The sequence below is a fragment of the Excalfactoria chinensis genome, chromosome 3 (assembly GCF_039878825.1).
Source record: "Excalfactoria chinensis isolate bCotChi1 chromosome 3, bCotChi1.hap2, whole genome shotgun sequence".
Classification (NCBI taxonomy): Eukaryota; Metazoa; Chordata; class Aves; order Galliformes; family Phasianidae; genus Excalfactoria; species Excalfactoria chinensis.
In genome coordinates, this window is record NC_092827.1 from 76,655,776 (window position 1) to 76,672,575 (window position 16,800).

General features: G+C 47.5%; 1 protein-coding gene across 1 annotated transcript; it reads right to left on the reverse strand.

Annotated features, from left to right (window-relative positions):
- Positions 1 to 595: 595 nt before the first annotated feature.
- Positions 596 to 16,765, reverse strand: AARS2 (alanyl-tRNA synthetase 2, mitochondrial). Its single transcript, XM_072332542.1, has 22 exons — positions 16,513 to 16,765; positions 16,209 to 16,397; positions 15,778 to 15,923; positions 14,857 to 15,051; positions 14,176 to 14,320; positions 13,598 to 13,743; positions 13,198 to 13,306; positions 12,559 to 12,597; positions 11,709 to 11,820; positions 11,022 to 11,149; positions 10,156 to 10,309; positions 8,213 to 8,382; positions 7,329 to 7,442; positions 6,781 to 6,921; positions 6,432 to 6,569; positions 5,952 to 6,061; positions 4,690 to 4,798; positions 3,127 to 3,252; positions 2,620 to 2,730; positions 1,733 to 1,816; positions 1,502 to 1,612; positions 596 to 1,125 (listed from the first exon to the last, which is right to left on the reverse strand). The coding sequence occupies exons 1-22, from the start codon at positions 16,729 to 16,731 to the stop codon at positions 961 to 963; spliced, it is 2,961 nt and encodes a 986-aa protein (XP_072188643.1). The 5' UTR covers positions 16,732 to 16,765; the 3' UTR covers positions 596 to 960.
- Positions 16,766 to 16,800: the final 35 nt, after the last annotated feature.

Genomic DNA, 16,800 nt, shown 5'->3' on the forward strand with positions numbered 1-16,800 from the left:
CCCATCCCCTAAAGCAGGTAGCTGCTGCCTCCTGATTCCACCACACCAGGCAGCCCTATCTGCTGATGAAATTCATCTGTGCCAGGTTGCTGTTCCTGCTCACAGGGTGAAGCCTTTTTGTATCACTACCCTGTTGCACCTCCCAATCAGCTACCACCCATGACCCCTCTATTTAGGCCAGTTTCTAACACAAAGGTTTTCTGGCCAGGAACTCCAAGCATCACTCTAACAATGAAAGTCTGAGGTAGCAGCGTGAGAGGAAAGGATTTAAAAAGGAGCAGAAGTAAGAAACGTGTAAGAATGTGCACTCAGAGCAAAGAGGTGGAGGTTAGGATGATTTTGTTCCCTCTGTGCTTTAACAAAAAGGACTGACTACGATACTAACCATACTAACCATTGCATGGGCTAGGCAAAAGGTTGTGCACACACGCAAGGAGAACTTCTCCTCCCATTTCTAAGTTACAGTAGCATTTTTATCAGGGACTGGTGTGGTGAATCCTTTAGCAGGATGGGACTGCTTAGACTAGAGCATATCTTGCTTTCTGGGTTTACAGGGAAAAAGGTGCAGATAGGAAGAAAAACAAAACACCAACATAACATCAGAGGGATCAAACACTCTCCATCCTTTAATAACCTTGAGATAAGATATTCATGTTCTCAGAACCTTCCACTGCTGGTCCTGTGGCAAGAACTGCACTGCTCCAGAAGAAGCTGGTGCTTTCTGAGGCTCAATCCCCATATACCCATGCTGAGAACATACAGCGCTGCTCTGCCAGTGCTATCAGGAACAGACACTGCTCAACCCCGATGGCCAGACACCAAGTGCTCCAATGCAGTGGTTGCAGCAGTGTTCACTGTGAGAGTTGTCAAACCTTTCATATCAACACAGTATAATGTGTGCTCTGCATCAAGTATCCACGCAGCTTACAGCTGTCCTGCCACCAAAGCATCACAGTTATTTCAGAGTTTACTCCGAGCAAATTCCAGTGCAGTAGTCAGGGCTCCCTGCATGCCCTTGGCATTTCCGCTGCCCTTAGCGACAACAGGAGAACCTCCCGCCTTGCCTTCCATCTGTGTACAGACAGCCACGGCCCAGTCAGCAGCAGAGAACATGGGGAGGCAATTCTGGGGAAGAGACACACACTTTGGTCTGTGGAGCACTATGCAGCATGGAAGAAGGAACATCTTTCCCCCCTCACCCATCCTGGACCCTTACTACCTGGGAGGGGGACATGACCGAGAGGAGACTGAGCTTACGTGTTAGCGCTACATCCTACCACTGGGCAAACATGTCTTGGATGACCCAGGAATATCTGTGCCCAGCAAAAACCGAAAGATTATCTGGCCCCAGTACTGTCATCTCTGGTCATTCCTCAGCATAATTAATCAGTGACACTGGGTAGAAACCCAGGAAAAAACTCAACTGGGACCTACTGAGTAGTGTACCCAGTCCTCCCTCTGCAGGCAGGCTTCCCTGGGATTCTGCCAGGGTTCTGCTTACCTTGGACACCTGACAGGCACAGAGTACCTCCCCAGAATCCTGAGGGCTGAGCAGCAGGACTGATGTGCCAGGTGACTTGTCACAAAGCTGGTTCACTACCTTCATTAGGATCTAGGAGAGGAAGGAAAAGTCAGGGTCAGGCTACAGCAAAGGAGACTGCTGTGTAGCTACCATTGACTGCATCCAGCATCTTAAGTATTGCTGGGCCAACAGACAATGTGCTTTACTTACAGATAGGGAGTCAGCTGGGACAGTATCAATAATGACAGGTTGGTTGCAGTGTTTTGCTAGCAGCCTTTGTGCCTTCTCTTCAGCCTGAAGGAAGAAACACACAGTGCTTGAAGGGCTACAGGTGGCACAGGGTGACCAGGAGGGGTATATAAGCATGCAACACGTGTATACAGGGAATGCAAGTGCTGTTCTGTATGACAGGGGAGATTTATGTTAGCATATGTCTGGAGACCTGTACAACCCTCCTGCCTCAAAAGCAAGAAGAGATTTCAGAAGGGACAGTGACATGTTCAGTTCTCTCCCTGGCCTCTGCATTGCCACATGTATCAAGGTAGGCATCCATGGCAAGACACTGCTGCTTTAAGTAAAGGATAGATCATACTGAGAACATTAAGTCTGCAATATGAATTTCATAAGGATTTTTAATATAATCATGTAAATTAGTAACAAATTCAGAGGGAAGTCACAGCAACGTCCATATGAATGGGAGAAAGGCTCTTCTGCTGTTCTACCACACAATCTTGTAAAGACCATTTTCAGGTCAATGTCATCTTCTCCATGCATTAACAAGTAGGCAATGCATATCTACCTGTTGGTATTTATATATATATAAAGAGACCTGTCCTCACTGGTAGACAGACATCAGGATTTTGCACACACCAGAAAGGCAGTCAAGTCACTGCATTTTATAAACAGCAGTCCTGTCAGTGAAATCAACTCAACACAGGGCTTACACTGCACCGTGTGACTGCATCCACTTTCCCCTGCCTTTTGATGTGACTCCAGACACTGAATTGCAGTGAACTGTGACAACAACATGAGGTTCAGTGGTGGACACCATGCAGTGCTATTAGAAAGCTACAGTGAGTGCGCTGCTGTCACACTACCTGCTGCACCTCCAGTTTCTTGACGGCCGTGTTGGCAGTTCGCTGCAGTGATTTGAGGATGCTCTGTAGTTCTTTTCGTTGCCACTGGGGCATTGCAGTGCTAGCCACCACCTGCAAGACAGTCTGCTTTATAAAGATACTGAATTGTACCTAGAAATAAAATGCTTGTTCTCTGGAAGCCCAGACTGGAGCCTGTCCTCTTTCCAGACCTTCCCATGCACATACCTGACTATGCCAGTAACTCACTGCGACAATTTTTTCAGCTAGGCATCTAAAACCTGGGGGAAAGCCTGGAAACCCCTTTTTACTGCTTAACTCTCCCCACTGCTGCCTCCTCTGGGAGGAGAGGCACCAAGACACTAGTTGAAATCTTTATGAACAAAGAGGCACCAGCAAGTAGCAACTCCCTTCTACTGACTATGGTAGTATATGAACCTCCTAAGGAAGTCATGTTGCCTCAAGAGCCAGCCAATGCTGGGGTCTTTCTGAATGGAATGTAATCCTTACTTTGGTTAACTGTCCCACTTCTTTGGAGAGGTTCTGCATCTCAAGAACAGAGGTGCTCCTCCTCTGCTTCATCCGTATTGAGACAGAGTCCACTTCCATAGCCAAACACTGACCTACTTCTCGAGCCTAGAGAAAGGGAGAGAGAAAATGTTTCAGATGGAGCAACAGCAAAATCAATCAGGGACGGAGAAAAGAGGGAGGTGGCACTGAAGTGCTGCTAAGTATCCAGTAGAAAGACACCTACAGTCAAGCTTTAAGAATGACTGTCCCCAAGAGACCCTGGGATTGAGAGCTCCTCCCTAGATCTGAAGCCAATGCTAGATGGTTACACCTGTGGGATAAAGCTGTCACGTAGTTATGTTTCTTCAGCAAAAAGTCCTCATCGAGATTTCAATGAGGAAAAAAAATAAAGGGAGGCCCTTTTAATTTTTAGTGCATTAGCAAATGCATTCTTGAAATTCATGACTGAAGAAACTAAAGAGCATTAAGAATAAAGAGACCTCATCGTCTGACATTTGCTAAAGATGAGTTCAGCTGGTCTTGGTGCATTTCTTATTGCTTTCATCAACAAAAGCTAATACAAGCTTTTTTCACTAGTGAAAACTCTTACGGTTTGGAAAACTTCCTCCCTGACAGATCTTTGTGCCCACAATGATCCTCAGAGACCAGGACCACAGAAAGCATATAGGAAAAGCTGTGGACAGGCAGAACTGCTCTGCCTAGCTGGACAGACATCCCCTTTTCCAGGTTACTCCTTCACACCTGCAGCCTCCTTTGTCTAATTAACACTTAGCTCCTTTCAGGTTCTCTTCAGGTCAACACTTCCAGCACAGTATGCAGGTGTGCCCTGCAGCTTTTCCTTTCTCTGCATTAAGAAAAAACACAGTAAGAACAGAGCAGTGAAGGGAACAACCAGCCAAAAAGCAACAGATTTGCAGGGTTGGGCTTTGTGAGCTTGGCATCTAGTCTTCCCAGTTCCACTGGCAGTGGGTCACTCTGACTGCAGCCTTTAAGGAAATGGTCAAAGTGCAAGGACCCTCACCCTACCGCATATACAACAACGACCTCACAGGAACAATAATAGGTTGCTTACTTTTTTTTTTATATAGACCCTATCAGATCAGAACTACAGTTTGGCAAGAAAGAGACTAAAGAGAGAAGAAAAAAGTCTGTAAGAATGAGGGCAGAACCCTGTAGTCATCAAACACGTGTCCAGCTGTGATAGGTAGGAGGTAAAACCAAAGCACAAAGGATTACACCTTCAAATACCTGCCCAGTGATTGAAATTTCTAGTCCAGAAGTTTCCTGACACTCTGTGCCAAATTTCTATCTTGGAAAAGGGGGTCTGAGAGAAAGAATGAAGGTCAAGGAGACAGAAGTCTAGGGCAGCTGGGGGGTGGATGTGAACAGTGAGGGAAAGCAGCAGAACTGTGTCCCAGGGTAAAAGAAGAAGTGAGATCAGACATAGCAGCAAGGCTCCAGCATAAGCAGAGGAAAGTTAATTGCCTAAACAGGAGCCTACAAAGTTGGATTTGGCTGAAATCTCGGTTTCTCCTTTCTTACCTGTTTGGCTTGTCTCCCCGTCACTGCAATGACACGACTAATCCCTTTCACAAGCTGACGTTCACTGACAATGGCCAGATCCTCCATCGCTCCTGTCTGTAGAAGGTGTCTGCAAAATTGACACAACAGGGAAGAAACAAGCTGCTCTCTGGGAGCAGAAATCAAGAAGACTGCTTTCATTTTAGCCACGTCTCCAGGAGAGCAGCCTCTACTCAGTCCCAATAGCTTCAAACCTTTTTCATTCCTAAACTCCTGATGGCATCTGGTCAGGCAAGAGACAGCAGAGCTAAGTCTACTCCAGAAGAACCTTTGCGCTACCTTCCCTGCAGGCTACTGACAAATATATGTAATAGCAAAGTTCTCCTTTCCCCTAGCAGTAGGATGGATTGGGATCTTTTCCTTCTACTCAGCTGCTGCTGAACCTTGTAGAAAGCATCTCCAGCTCTTCCACTCCCTTGTCAGATCAGCTCACACACAGGCCACTGGTCTGCAGTCACACTGCTGCTGTGCAGACATAGGGAACTGATCACCTTCCCTTTCTTTTCTGGCTATACAAAAATGGATAAGAACACTACAGTGTCTCAGTGACTCTGCTACCACAAGCAATTATTTCAGTCAGCTTAATTGGAATCAATCATTTCCACTCCCATGCAGTTTCTTGTCCTGCTCCTCCCACATGACTAGAAACTTGCTCATTTCCAGCTCTATCTACTCAAATGCCAATTTGTTTCCATTTTTTTCCATGTCAGCGTTATACTAAGATTGATTAACTCTTCTTCGACTCTAGTGCAAGAACAGGGCTAAAATAACTAAAATAATCAGGCTGGACAGTAGTTCTTACAACTGTCTCAGAGACTTCAGCAGGGTCTGGAGACCTCCTGCAAGCCTCAAACCAAACCAGGTGTGACAGGACACAAATCCTGTTCCACACTCTTCTGCAGCCTTGCAGCTTTCAAGTGGCTTTCAGACTACGAAACAATGAAAAATGCTGTATTTCATTATTGTTTTCTCACCCTGATATTCCAAAACAAGCCTACTGTGTCCCTGTTTCACATAAGGAAACCTAGTTGCACTGGAACAGGCTGTGGGACTTGGGAACACCTCTCTCTATCTCAGCCACTGGTTCTCCCATATGAGGTCTTGTATGGGAGATCCTCACACAGACCTGGACCTAGCATCAGGGTAGGAAACAACTCAAGAATTACAAGGACACAGTCAGTCCACAAACGCGCCTTTTTGGACTATTAGTAAAAGACACTTACGTCCCACAGCAGAGCTCCACAGAGGTTTGCATTGCAGCCTGAGTGTTGCTTGTTAGCACAGTCTCCACAGGAACTCCCAAGGACACTATCCTCACTGGATCTGGATACACCTGACAAAAGAGACAAGGATCAGCAGTTACCATATAGTCCTTCAGGGGCACTTACAGACAAGCCACATAGCTTCTGGTTCCCACCTTACTCTATTCTTATTCAAGAGCTATTTCAGTCAGCAGCACCATAAACAGCCAGTATGGGGAGAAAAACAACTGGGTGACACCAACAGCTGTTATTCTGAAGAAGCGAATAGAAAGCCTGTGCACCACCAGTGCACCACACACTACAACACAGTGCTCCTGAGATCTCATCTCCAATCCATTTATCGCCAACTTTTAGGAATCAGTTACCCTACAGAAACCTCCTGCTTCAACATCTTTTATGACCCAGATGATTTCCACTAAAAGAAAAGCCCTCCTGTCATACCTCATCTAGAGCACGGAGTCCCTGAACTCTTCTTGCCAGTGCAAGTGGGACCTCAGCCATATACACAGCCTCATTTCGCTTGATCACATCCTGGACCACCTGCTCCACTTGCTGAAGCTGCTCCACGGTCACAGGGCCCTGAGGAAGTAAGTCTGCCTTCAGGAGAAGCCTCCTGAGAACAAAGGAGCTTGGACACAGGACTTTACCATGTCTCATCTTCCCTGCTTATAAAAGGGAATAGTGAGCATCAAGTGACTACAGTGAGAGGAGAAAAAAAAATTCCTTGAAGAGAAGGCTAGTACTGGGGTATTGGCACCACTGAGAACCAAAGGAACAGAAGTCCAGTCACCTTGATATTAAAGTCGAAGCGCAGGTGTTCTGCTGTCACATGGGAACCTCGTTGCTCTGTGCTGTCACCCAGAACACGGCGGAGCGCAAAGTTTAGCAAGTGGGTAGCGGTGTGGTTTGTCATGCAGGCCAGCCGCTGGACCTGAAAGTACCAGACAGTTTGGCATGGAGTGCTGGTTCTCCACACCTCGGGGGAACAGATAATGGCACAAAGAGATAAGGAAAAGGTTGTACGTCAGGGGATGGTAGATGATGGTGGAAAAAAAAACAACAACAAGTAGCACAGCTGTCAGATGAATTTACATTACAGGGCAGATCTAGCTTCTTTTCCCATGGGATGACCTCTGTAAAACAGCAAAAGCTAGGCTGGATACTTCCAGACAGACCTGCAGCTCATAGCACACTGAAATCATTTGCAAGATTACCTCCTGCTGCTGCATGTTGTAATAAAGAACAGTCAGGAATACAAGAGAAAAAGCTATGATATGACTAGCTTACACAGGACTTCACAAGATTCTCAAAGCAAGGCTGGGAAAGGGTTAAGATTACCTCATCCACAAAGAGCTGCACTTGGTCCCCAACACGCAGGGTTTCTACAGCAGTGACTTCATGGATCACATAACCACCGCAGAGACGAACTGACTCTATGGGGAAGAGTATGTCCTGAGCAAAGAGAAACAGAAAAGTGAGTTGGGACACAGAAAACATTCAACAACCTGAGTTAGATGTCTGCTTGATCCTACTGGGAAGCATAACTCGGATTAGTTCCAAAGAGACAGGAATGGGATGGGAAAAGCAGGGACAGACAAACATAACCAGAGTGCCTCATCCCTTCCCTGCATCCAGCCCATCACTGCACATGTTGAGACTGCCAGTCTGCTGTGTAGATGCAGCCACACCAACTGTGTTAATGAATTTTTCTAACAGTGATGTTTGCCCAAGAGAAAACGGACAGCAATTGCCAAGGCACATGGCCCAGACATTCCAGGCATCCCTTCTGCCTCATCAGGCTGGCAAGAGGAGCTTCAGCCCAGGAAGATGTGCTTATTGCATTCTGCAAGGCTGAAAAGGCAGCATCAGTACCCAAATGTGATTCTTAAGAGCTGAAATATGGGATGGAAGAAATACTGCAGCCCACATAACTAGTGCCAAAGCCCTTCCTCTGGCAGAGTAAAGAAAAGAACTTGCTTCAGAAGTAGAGATCCTCCTAATGCTTTTCAGAGAAATAAGAGAGAGACAACCAGAACAGTAGATCCACCTCTACAAGATTGCTGCTGTTCCTTCCCTAGCCCACCAACCTCAAGGCAAGGACAAGGAAACTGCCAAGAGTTAGCAGCTTGCAAATTAACACAGTAAAATGGCCTACCACTTGGAGAACTCTACATGGCCTCAGTATCTAGGAAACCTTGGGTTTCACCAGCAAAGCATCTCACCTGCTGTCCTAAGCGTATCAGGTAACCTTGGTCAGAGGCTTGCCCACCCTGCTCTGCATAAAAGTTAGTCCTGTCCAAGATGACGCCACAGTGCTGCCCTGCCCCGACCTCCTTCTGAAGAGACTGATCTCTGTACAGCATCAGGATGGTGGCCTGGCACGGGCTGAACTCTGCCAAGGGGAAGAAGACGGCAGCAATCAGTGTGAGTACCCAGTCAGATCACACCATGAAAGAAGGCACCCTTTCTCTGTGCCATCCCTGCCAACATACTGTCTATAATGAAAGCTAGCACTTTCCTTTGACTTGATCAGAGAAGAACAACTATTGGCCAAAAGGACAAGAGATCTGCTATTCAGAATCAAGTCATCCCTAACTTCACCACTGTAAAGCAGGTAACCTCTCAGGGACACCCAATCTAGGTTCACATGAGTTCAAGACAGAAAGACATGGTGGGCATGCCTGCATTGTGTTATACTGCATGCTTGGCTAACCTGACAGCCCTTCTACAAGGAGATAACTGGCTTGATGGACAAGGGAGGTCATCTTCCTTGATCAAACAAGCTACTCTCTCATAGCATCCTTGAAATCAAACTCAGGAAATACAGCCTAGGCAGGCAGACCATAATGCTGGCTGGACAGTTGAGCTCCAGAAAAAATTGCTCAATATTTCAAAGTCCAACTGATATTAGCAGAGCTACCTGGAGAGTGATATTATGGCCACCACCTTTTAAGATCTTCATTAGTGACTGCCTACAATGGGATGGGATGTATGCTTATCCTACTCATATCTGGCAACAACTGGTGAGACTGGCTGATACACTGAAGAACAAGGATGCTTTTCAGAGAGACCTCGGCAGACTAAAGAAATGGACTGAGAACAACGTTGGTCTTTTCAAGGGCAAACTGAACACAAGTCAGCAGGGTGCCCTTGCAGGAAGGAAGGCTGCTGGGCTGTACGAACACACAGTTAGCAAGTCAAGGAAAACGATTATTCACCTCTGTACGTGGCATTTCTGAGACAACATCTACTGTACAAGAAATTCTGACTGTACATAAGGAAAAAACCTTTCACACTAAGAGTGATATAAATAAATAAATGGAACAAGGACCAGAGAAGCAGCAGAATCTCCATTCTTAAAGATACTGAAAGCCTAACCAAAGAAGACCCCAAGCAACCTGTTCTGAGTATGAAGCTGGTTCTCCTTAGACCAAGAGACTGGACATTCAGAGATTCCCTCCAGCCTGAATGATTCAGTGACTGATGAAGCAAGATAGTACTAGCTTGGAAAATTCAGCCAATGTCTTCATTTTTCCTCCACTGTACTCTCCCCGTAGTTTGTCTAATTTAAACTATACACTTGCTGTATAGTTTGAACTATCTCACATTTTACTTGATGTGGGTTGTCATCAGTACACTGGATAACAGGCTTTACACAGTTACATCTAATTGCTTGTGACAGCCACACCACCTCTCATTCTCTGTGGTTCAGCTTTATGCTTTCCCTAGAGCACCAGAAGCCCCAGCTATCCCAAATGATAAAAAGCCTGCACTGGCACCTAGCGGCCTGCCAAAGAAATAGCAAAAGCACAGCTTTAAGCAACTACCAAATCACCTTGCATAATCTCCATTCTCCATAGCACTCAACCCAGAAGCCTGATTGCTGGGGACAGACTCACCTCTAGCAGAAATCAACAGTCAGTATCTCAGCATTGCATGGTAAGACCAACCTATTTCTCACAGCCTCGTTAACAGCCCAGCAATAACAACAGCAGCTACTTGGAGAAAAGTTGCAAGGGCCAAGAAAAGACACAGCAGAAAGGTGACAAGTTTGAACTATGAAGTACGTGTCCACTTCCATGTACCAGGCAGTAACAGTAGGGTCATGAGGGATTCCAGCTCCCTTAGACAGGGTTTGCCCAACACATGGGATTTTGACACTTACCGTACTGCCCATGCTGCCCAAGCTTGTAGGAGTATTTTGGAGAGTCATCAGTGACAGGTACGTTGTCTCTCTGCAGCTGAGCCAGAGAGTGCACATCGAGGTGCACAACAGTGCCTTCCAGCTGTTGTCCTTCCTGTGGGCCACGAGCCTTCCGCTGCAGCAGAGGAAAGGCAAAGTTAGATGCAAGGTACCTGGGGAAATGCAAACCAGTAACTGGAGCTTTAAGGCTAGAAGCAGCTTCTGCCATCTTCCTGGAAAAGGCTAACTTAGATCTGTGCTGATGCAGGCTACTGCTAAACCAACCTGTCCCTTTCAGCCCTACAAGCACTTGATACCACTGTGCTAGCCTTGAGGCAAGCCATAAGCAACAGCTAACATAATGCTACCTGCACAGCTTGCTGCGTAGCTGTGAAACCAGGCTATTAAAGCTCACAACAGCAAGGCCATGATCTGACTGCTGTACAAGCTGGGTGGTACAAATCTTCCAGCACTACAGAATTTGAGGGAGTTATGCAAACTCTTCATAAATCACTTGCAGTTTGGGCTGTCCAAGCTGGCTCTGCTTTGGGGGTGTTGAACTGCATGACTACAAGAGGTTGCCTCTAACATATGCAATTCTGTGACAACCTCTATTCCAGCCAATATCATACAACGCTGATGCTGATCTGGAAAGAATCATCAGCAAATACTCCTCAGTTCTACAACCACAGGCAAGAGCAGTGGGACCCAACCACTGCTTCCCCTTCAGGGAAAAGGCACATACCCCCACAGTGCATCTAAGAAGCCTCAGTAGTGGCAGGAATTCTGCCTCTGTGCACACAGGAGAGGGTAGGCTCTGAATTGCCCTCATGAAGAGTCTCTCTTACCTTAGCATCCTCTAGAACAAGCTCATTAAAAGCAGCTGAATCCAAACGGATTCCCTTTTCTTCAAGCATCAAGTCAATCAGATCCAGGGGAAACCCCAAATTCCCATAGAGAGACCAGGCTACTTCAGCTGTAGGGCAAAAATGAAGGATGTGAACTATGCAAGAGAATGGGAAGTAAAGGCATTTCCAAAGCTTCTTGAATGGGACCAGTCTGATGCGTGCCTTGGTAACTGGGTTCACCTATGCTGTGTGCAAATGCACTGATAATGAGAAAAGGCATAGAAGCCACACAGTTTTTAGTATGGTACTGGGAACAAATGGAGCTGCATAGCCACATCACTGCCAATATTCAGTGCAGCGTATCTAAGCAGGCAGCTGCTGTGGTTGGGTCCTGAGCAACTCCTTTCAACTGTGTCCTGGAAGAATCCAGTTAATCAATAAATAAAGCAGCAAAGGGAGTTTCTAACTTTCCCAGTACCTAGTTTGTTGTGGGAATAACGTACTAGGAAACAACTGAAGTCTAGAGAAGGGAGCAGTATCTGCTTTTAAATTTGGCATTGGAATACCCAGCACTGGAACATTATCAAAAATACATGGAGGAAGGTAGCTACAATTTTGACTGCAATGCTTGCAGTGACCTGGATTAAATGATCTTTAAATGCAAGTTGGCTGAGGTAGGAAGCTTACCTGGGAAAGCTGCAGAAGGCTCCATCTGCTGCACTGTCCGCTCAATGATGCGCCTCCCACGTTCAAGGGAGGACAGAAAAGCAACTTCATTCTCATTGATTATATCCATAACCTGCCCAAAGAATAGAAGAAGGGTTAACCACAACATCACAGGAAGCTCACCAGCTCAGCTCAGCCCTGCCACCTCTGGGCTCACTGCTAGAGACAGCTCAAAGCAATCAAGTGGACGTCTAATGGGCGCTCTGTCTGCTTGAACCAGCATCCATCATTTTGTGCCTCTGATGCACTATTAGACAGTGCCAAAGTCATTGTTCCTCCTATCATCATCCTTGATAATACTGACCATCCACCTGGGAAGAGATGGATGCTGACAAATGTTGCCTGTTACACATTCGTTATCTGTGACCCAATTAAAATTGCATGGCTGAAACAGAGAAATTGCCTTTCACAGCTGCTGTCAGCAGATGCAAGCAGGGACTAGCCTTAAATCCCCAAGCCACTTTGGACAAAGGGTACTCAGGCTAGAACAGACTGTACTTGCATTCAACGAAATAGCTGCCCTAGCTTTTTCAGAGCAACAGCTGCCTTTTATCAGAACAAGGAGTCCCTGCTGATGATCTAATACAGCTCCCACAACAAAGTCTACTACTTCTCAAGCCCAGGCAGCACCCATGATGCAGACACGGTCCCAACACATCCCAGGCTATACATGAGAACCCCACTATGGAGTAGGCTATGCAAAATCCTCCAGCTAAGATCTGTGAAAGGGCTGGCTTCTGCCTCTGAGAGTAGTGCCTCACAAAGTCCAAAAGAGAGGGAGGTCTCTTTCCAGGGTTTCTGCACTGCTTACCTGCTCTGCATTCTTCCTCAGCTCTGGATAGGCATCTCCCTGTAAACAGAGTACCAGTTAGACATAACACCATCCTCAGTAGCTCCCTTGGGGGATCTCAAAGAATGTCACAAGCATTAGAAGTCTCTCATGAAGCTGAGAATGAATTGAGCCCCAGTGCCTCAGGGACAGTATCACAGTGGGAAAGTCACACCCATACTTACAGCTGCTGTCTCCTGGCTATCTCCCCATGACCCTACTCAGATAGCCTCTGAGAAGCACCTCTGTGGCAAACAGCAGTTCACAATGGGCAGAAAGCACATCCATTTAGGATGTTGTTAGTAATCACAGGGACCAACCTCAGAAAGCTTTAACCAGATATGACAGCTTGGAAGCTGCTGCCCTCAGGAAACAAGTGTGTAATCACATATATTTATGCTTATTTGGGCTGACTGTATCATTAGTCACAATAGCACAGATCCCCCATCACAAACAATCCAGAAACAAGAGATGTTTACTGCTGCAATGCATGGCACAAGATGCACCCTCTTGGTACTCCTTTCGGTCCAAGATTATCTCCTGACAGTGTACAGGAGATGGACGTGGAACTGAAGAGAATGTCTGATACTTGTTTTCCCCAAAGCAGTAGTTCTTACTTACCAGCACTTCCACTACAGTAGGCACAAGGGAGGCCAAGAGCCCATGTGGAGCATGAAGGACTTCAGAACAAAAGCGAACAGCCCTGCGCAGGATCCGACGCAGCACCAGTCTGAAAGCAGGGCAGAATTCCCCAAACAGCATGTGAGCATTTCTGCCCAGCACCCACAATCCATTGTGCCCCACATGCAGCCCTCCGTTGGCCTGATCTAACTGCCAAAGGTTGGCTGCTCTACATACTCTATACCTAATCCAAGGGTGAGATAAAGATCTGAGCCTCTTTCAGGCTCTCACACAAAAGTCTCTGTTTCTTTGGTCCACATTAGCACCTTTCCCCTGGCTCATATTCCCTTCTGGACCTAATTTCCTTTATAGAAAATATGCTGTTTCCATATATCCTTACTCTGCTCCAGAGGGGCCTGGGTAGATGCCATCAGTGATGCACACACACAAGGTCCGTATATGATCTGCTACCACACGGTAGGCCATATCCACATGCCCAACATCAGCATTCCCAACCAGACCTTGGTATCTGGGCCCCCCACAGCCCTGAAAGAGAGGAGACCACAGCTCAGCAGAAGGCAATGGCTGCAGAAAGGAAAGTTTCAACAGCCAGTCAGCTACCCTTGACATCATGCTTCTCAACTACTCCATGAATCTAAGACAAACTCATTAAATCCTTCCAAAACATTAGAGACCAAAGCTCTGTACTTAAGACAGGTCAGCCAATGTCCTGGCCCTAAGAAATCTAAGATACTCTGAATAAAAAATGGATCATTAATGCTGCTATACAAGGGGATTTCCGGTGTGGAATTTACCCTGGGCTTCCCTTGGTGCTGCCTGGGGCCTGGCCAGACATATCTCCTACCTCAAAATACTGCACAACAGCATGTGTAATGAAGGAAAGACTGTAGTACGGCACCCAGCAAACAGCTTGCTCCAGAAGAGCTTTTACTTAGCTGTGACTCTAAAAAGGATCACCTTGTGAATGGCATCCAAAATGGGAGTGAAGAGATCTGTGTCATAGTTGGATCGTTTGTTCTGCAGAACAGTCACCAGCCTTTCTAAGCCCATTCCTGTATCCACATGGTGCTGAGGCAAGGGAAGCAAATTCCCCTCCACCTCTCTGTCAGCAAGTTAGGAAAAATAAAAGGCAGAAGAAAAGCAATGGTCAGTTCTGGGCAAAGAAAAGATGTACTTAACTTGCAGAGGATGGGAGAGTGATAGGAGAGTGACAGGGGAAGGAAACAGCAGGTAATCCAACAGACAATAGCTCAGGGACAAGACTAACAGCAGCCTGCCTTGGCACTGACTGGTAGTCAGGCTCTGGTCATCAGATCATCAGGATATATTGCAACGGATGGGAAAAGGGTTTTTCTTAACAGCAGTCTAAAGCCTTCTTCTCACCCTGCAAGTTTCTCTATGCTGCTGCAGACCTCTGGGATGCAACAGTGAGGGAGGCAGACAGAATAAACTGAAGGAGAACTGGATAAGCAAAGTTAAGGACAACCACGAGTCTCAGTGGACACATCTTCCCAGCTTCTCCCTTGCTCCTCTGCTGCCACCTCCTGGAAAGCAGTGAGGTGTCTAAAGGTATACATGCATGATTCAGACGGCATGTAACAGGGAAAGGCACTGGAATTCAGAGGAGATTCCCGGTACCTGCTATACTGCATGAAGACCAGGTTCCAGATCTCCACTACATCAGGGCTGCCCTGGTTCACCAGTGCTGCAGCATTTCTACCACCACCCACGTGGTCATAGTGGATCTCCGTGCAAGGACCACAGGGACCTGTGTCACCCATCTCCCAGAAGTTGTCCTTCATTGGGAAAGGCAGCACGTGGCTGGCAGGCACTCTGGAAAAGCAAACAACAGAGGTGGCAGTGTTGATGTGTGCACACAAAGCACACACTAGACTATAACACAGGGAAAATTAAAAGGATAAATCCTCCCTGGCTACTACAAACTCAGAATCCAAACACAATAGTACTTGTTTGCTCTGCTAAGCTTCCTTAGCAGCAAAATCTATATCAAACCAGAGGACCCTGGTCACTGCACAGAACGGCTAGCAAAACCAACCTGGCTCCTGCTGATGGAAACAGATGTGCCATAGGGTTGGTGGAACCACTTTTCTCCTTGGAAAGAATTGTATAAGAGCCAGGACATGAGGAACAAGACTGACCATTACAAACAGCACAGAGCTGGCTCACATACAGTCTAGAACAAGCTCCCCAGTAGCAGTCACTTTATCCTCATATAAAAGCAGCAATTGCTAGCAGAATGCAGACTGCACAACTCCTTGTTGAGAAGAAGTAAAGGATCACAGACATCTTTAGCACACTGTATCCAGGTTAGAAAGCCTGAGGCATACAGCCACAGATCAGCTGCACCTAAAGGGTAAAATGATCCAGAGGATGAAGAGCCCAACTTTTAGTAACCCAAAGGAAGAAGAAACTAAATGAGTTTAAGACTCAATTTTTGGCTCCCACGTCTGTCTTCCATTAATTAAAGAGCAAATGAAAGACTATGGAAACTGGGATGTCAGTATCGCCTGCTCAGAGCCCCTTCTCTAGCATGCTTACCCCAAGCTGAGCCATACATCCCTGCACTCCTCATCTGCACTCAGCCCCAGTGAAGAGTCTCCACCAAAATACGTGACGTAGAGACGATCCTTTGGGATCTTGTAGACCTCTGTCAGGAGCTCCCAGGCCATGCTACATGCTTCCTCCTGAGCAGACAGGAATACAAAGGAAGCACAGGAATACAGAATCGCGTGAGACAAGGGGGTTCTTCAGAATGACAGTCAGGCACCAAATCAGCATGTCCTAGCTATAGCTCTCTGTAAGCATTTGTAGTGATTCAGCACAGCACCTGACCCACTCAACTTCACGCCACAGAGTTAGGAGCTGCAGCACCCACGACAGAGTGCAGTGTAGGCATCACAGTTCAGCTCTGATGCTCTAAGAAAAGGCCAGCACGTCCCCCAGGTGAGGACTTACTCCTGCCACCTCACCTTGAAGTAATCCCCAAAGGACCAGTTCCCCAGCATCTCGAAGAAGGTGTGATGGTAGGTGTCACGGCCCACGTCCTCCAGGTCATTGTGCTTCCCCCCGGCACGGACGCATTTCTGGCTGTTCACCACCCGCCGCTGCTGTGCCAGCTCGCTGCGGGGGTGCGCCGTGCCCAGGAAAACGGGCTTGAACTAGAGAGCATGAGACAGAAACACCTCCTATTGCCTGTGCCACCCGGGATCGGCCCCCAAAGCGTGTGCGGGGACGGAACCCTGGCAGCGGGGGGAGGAAGGGCTGGGCCCGCACCTGGTTCATGCCTGAGTTGACGAAGAGGAGGGTCGGGTCGCCGCGGGGCCGCACGGGGGCGGAGGGCAGGAAGCGATGGCCGTGCTTCTCCTCGAAGAAGCGGAGGAAGGCGGCGCGGATCTGTCCCGAGGGCGGGCAGGAGGCCCTGCGGCGGGGGCAACGGGGCCAAGGCGGCCGCACCGCAAGCAGCGGCAGGCGCAGCGGACCGGCCGCCGCCATGTTGGCCGGGGGCGGAAGTCGCCGCAGAGACTTCCGGATGAAGCGGGGGCCGACGGGACAGCGGAGGAG

Excerpts from the sequence above, each read along its gene's own strand:
- AARS2 (XM_072332542.1), bottom strand. The coding sequence starts at position 16,731 with ATGGCGGCGGCCGGTCCGCTGCGCCTGCCGCTGCTTGCGGTGCGGCCG. Across the intron at positions 13,307-13,597 it reads CCAGGCCCCTCTGGAGCAGA|ACTGGTGCTGCGTCGGATCC; the intron begins GTAAGGATATAT and ends CCCTGCTTTCAG. Across the intron at positions 6,922-7,328 it reads TGCAGCTCTTTGTGGATGAG|GTCCAGCGGCTGGCCTGCAT; the intron begins GTAATCTTAACC and ends TGGTACTTTCAG.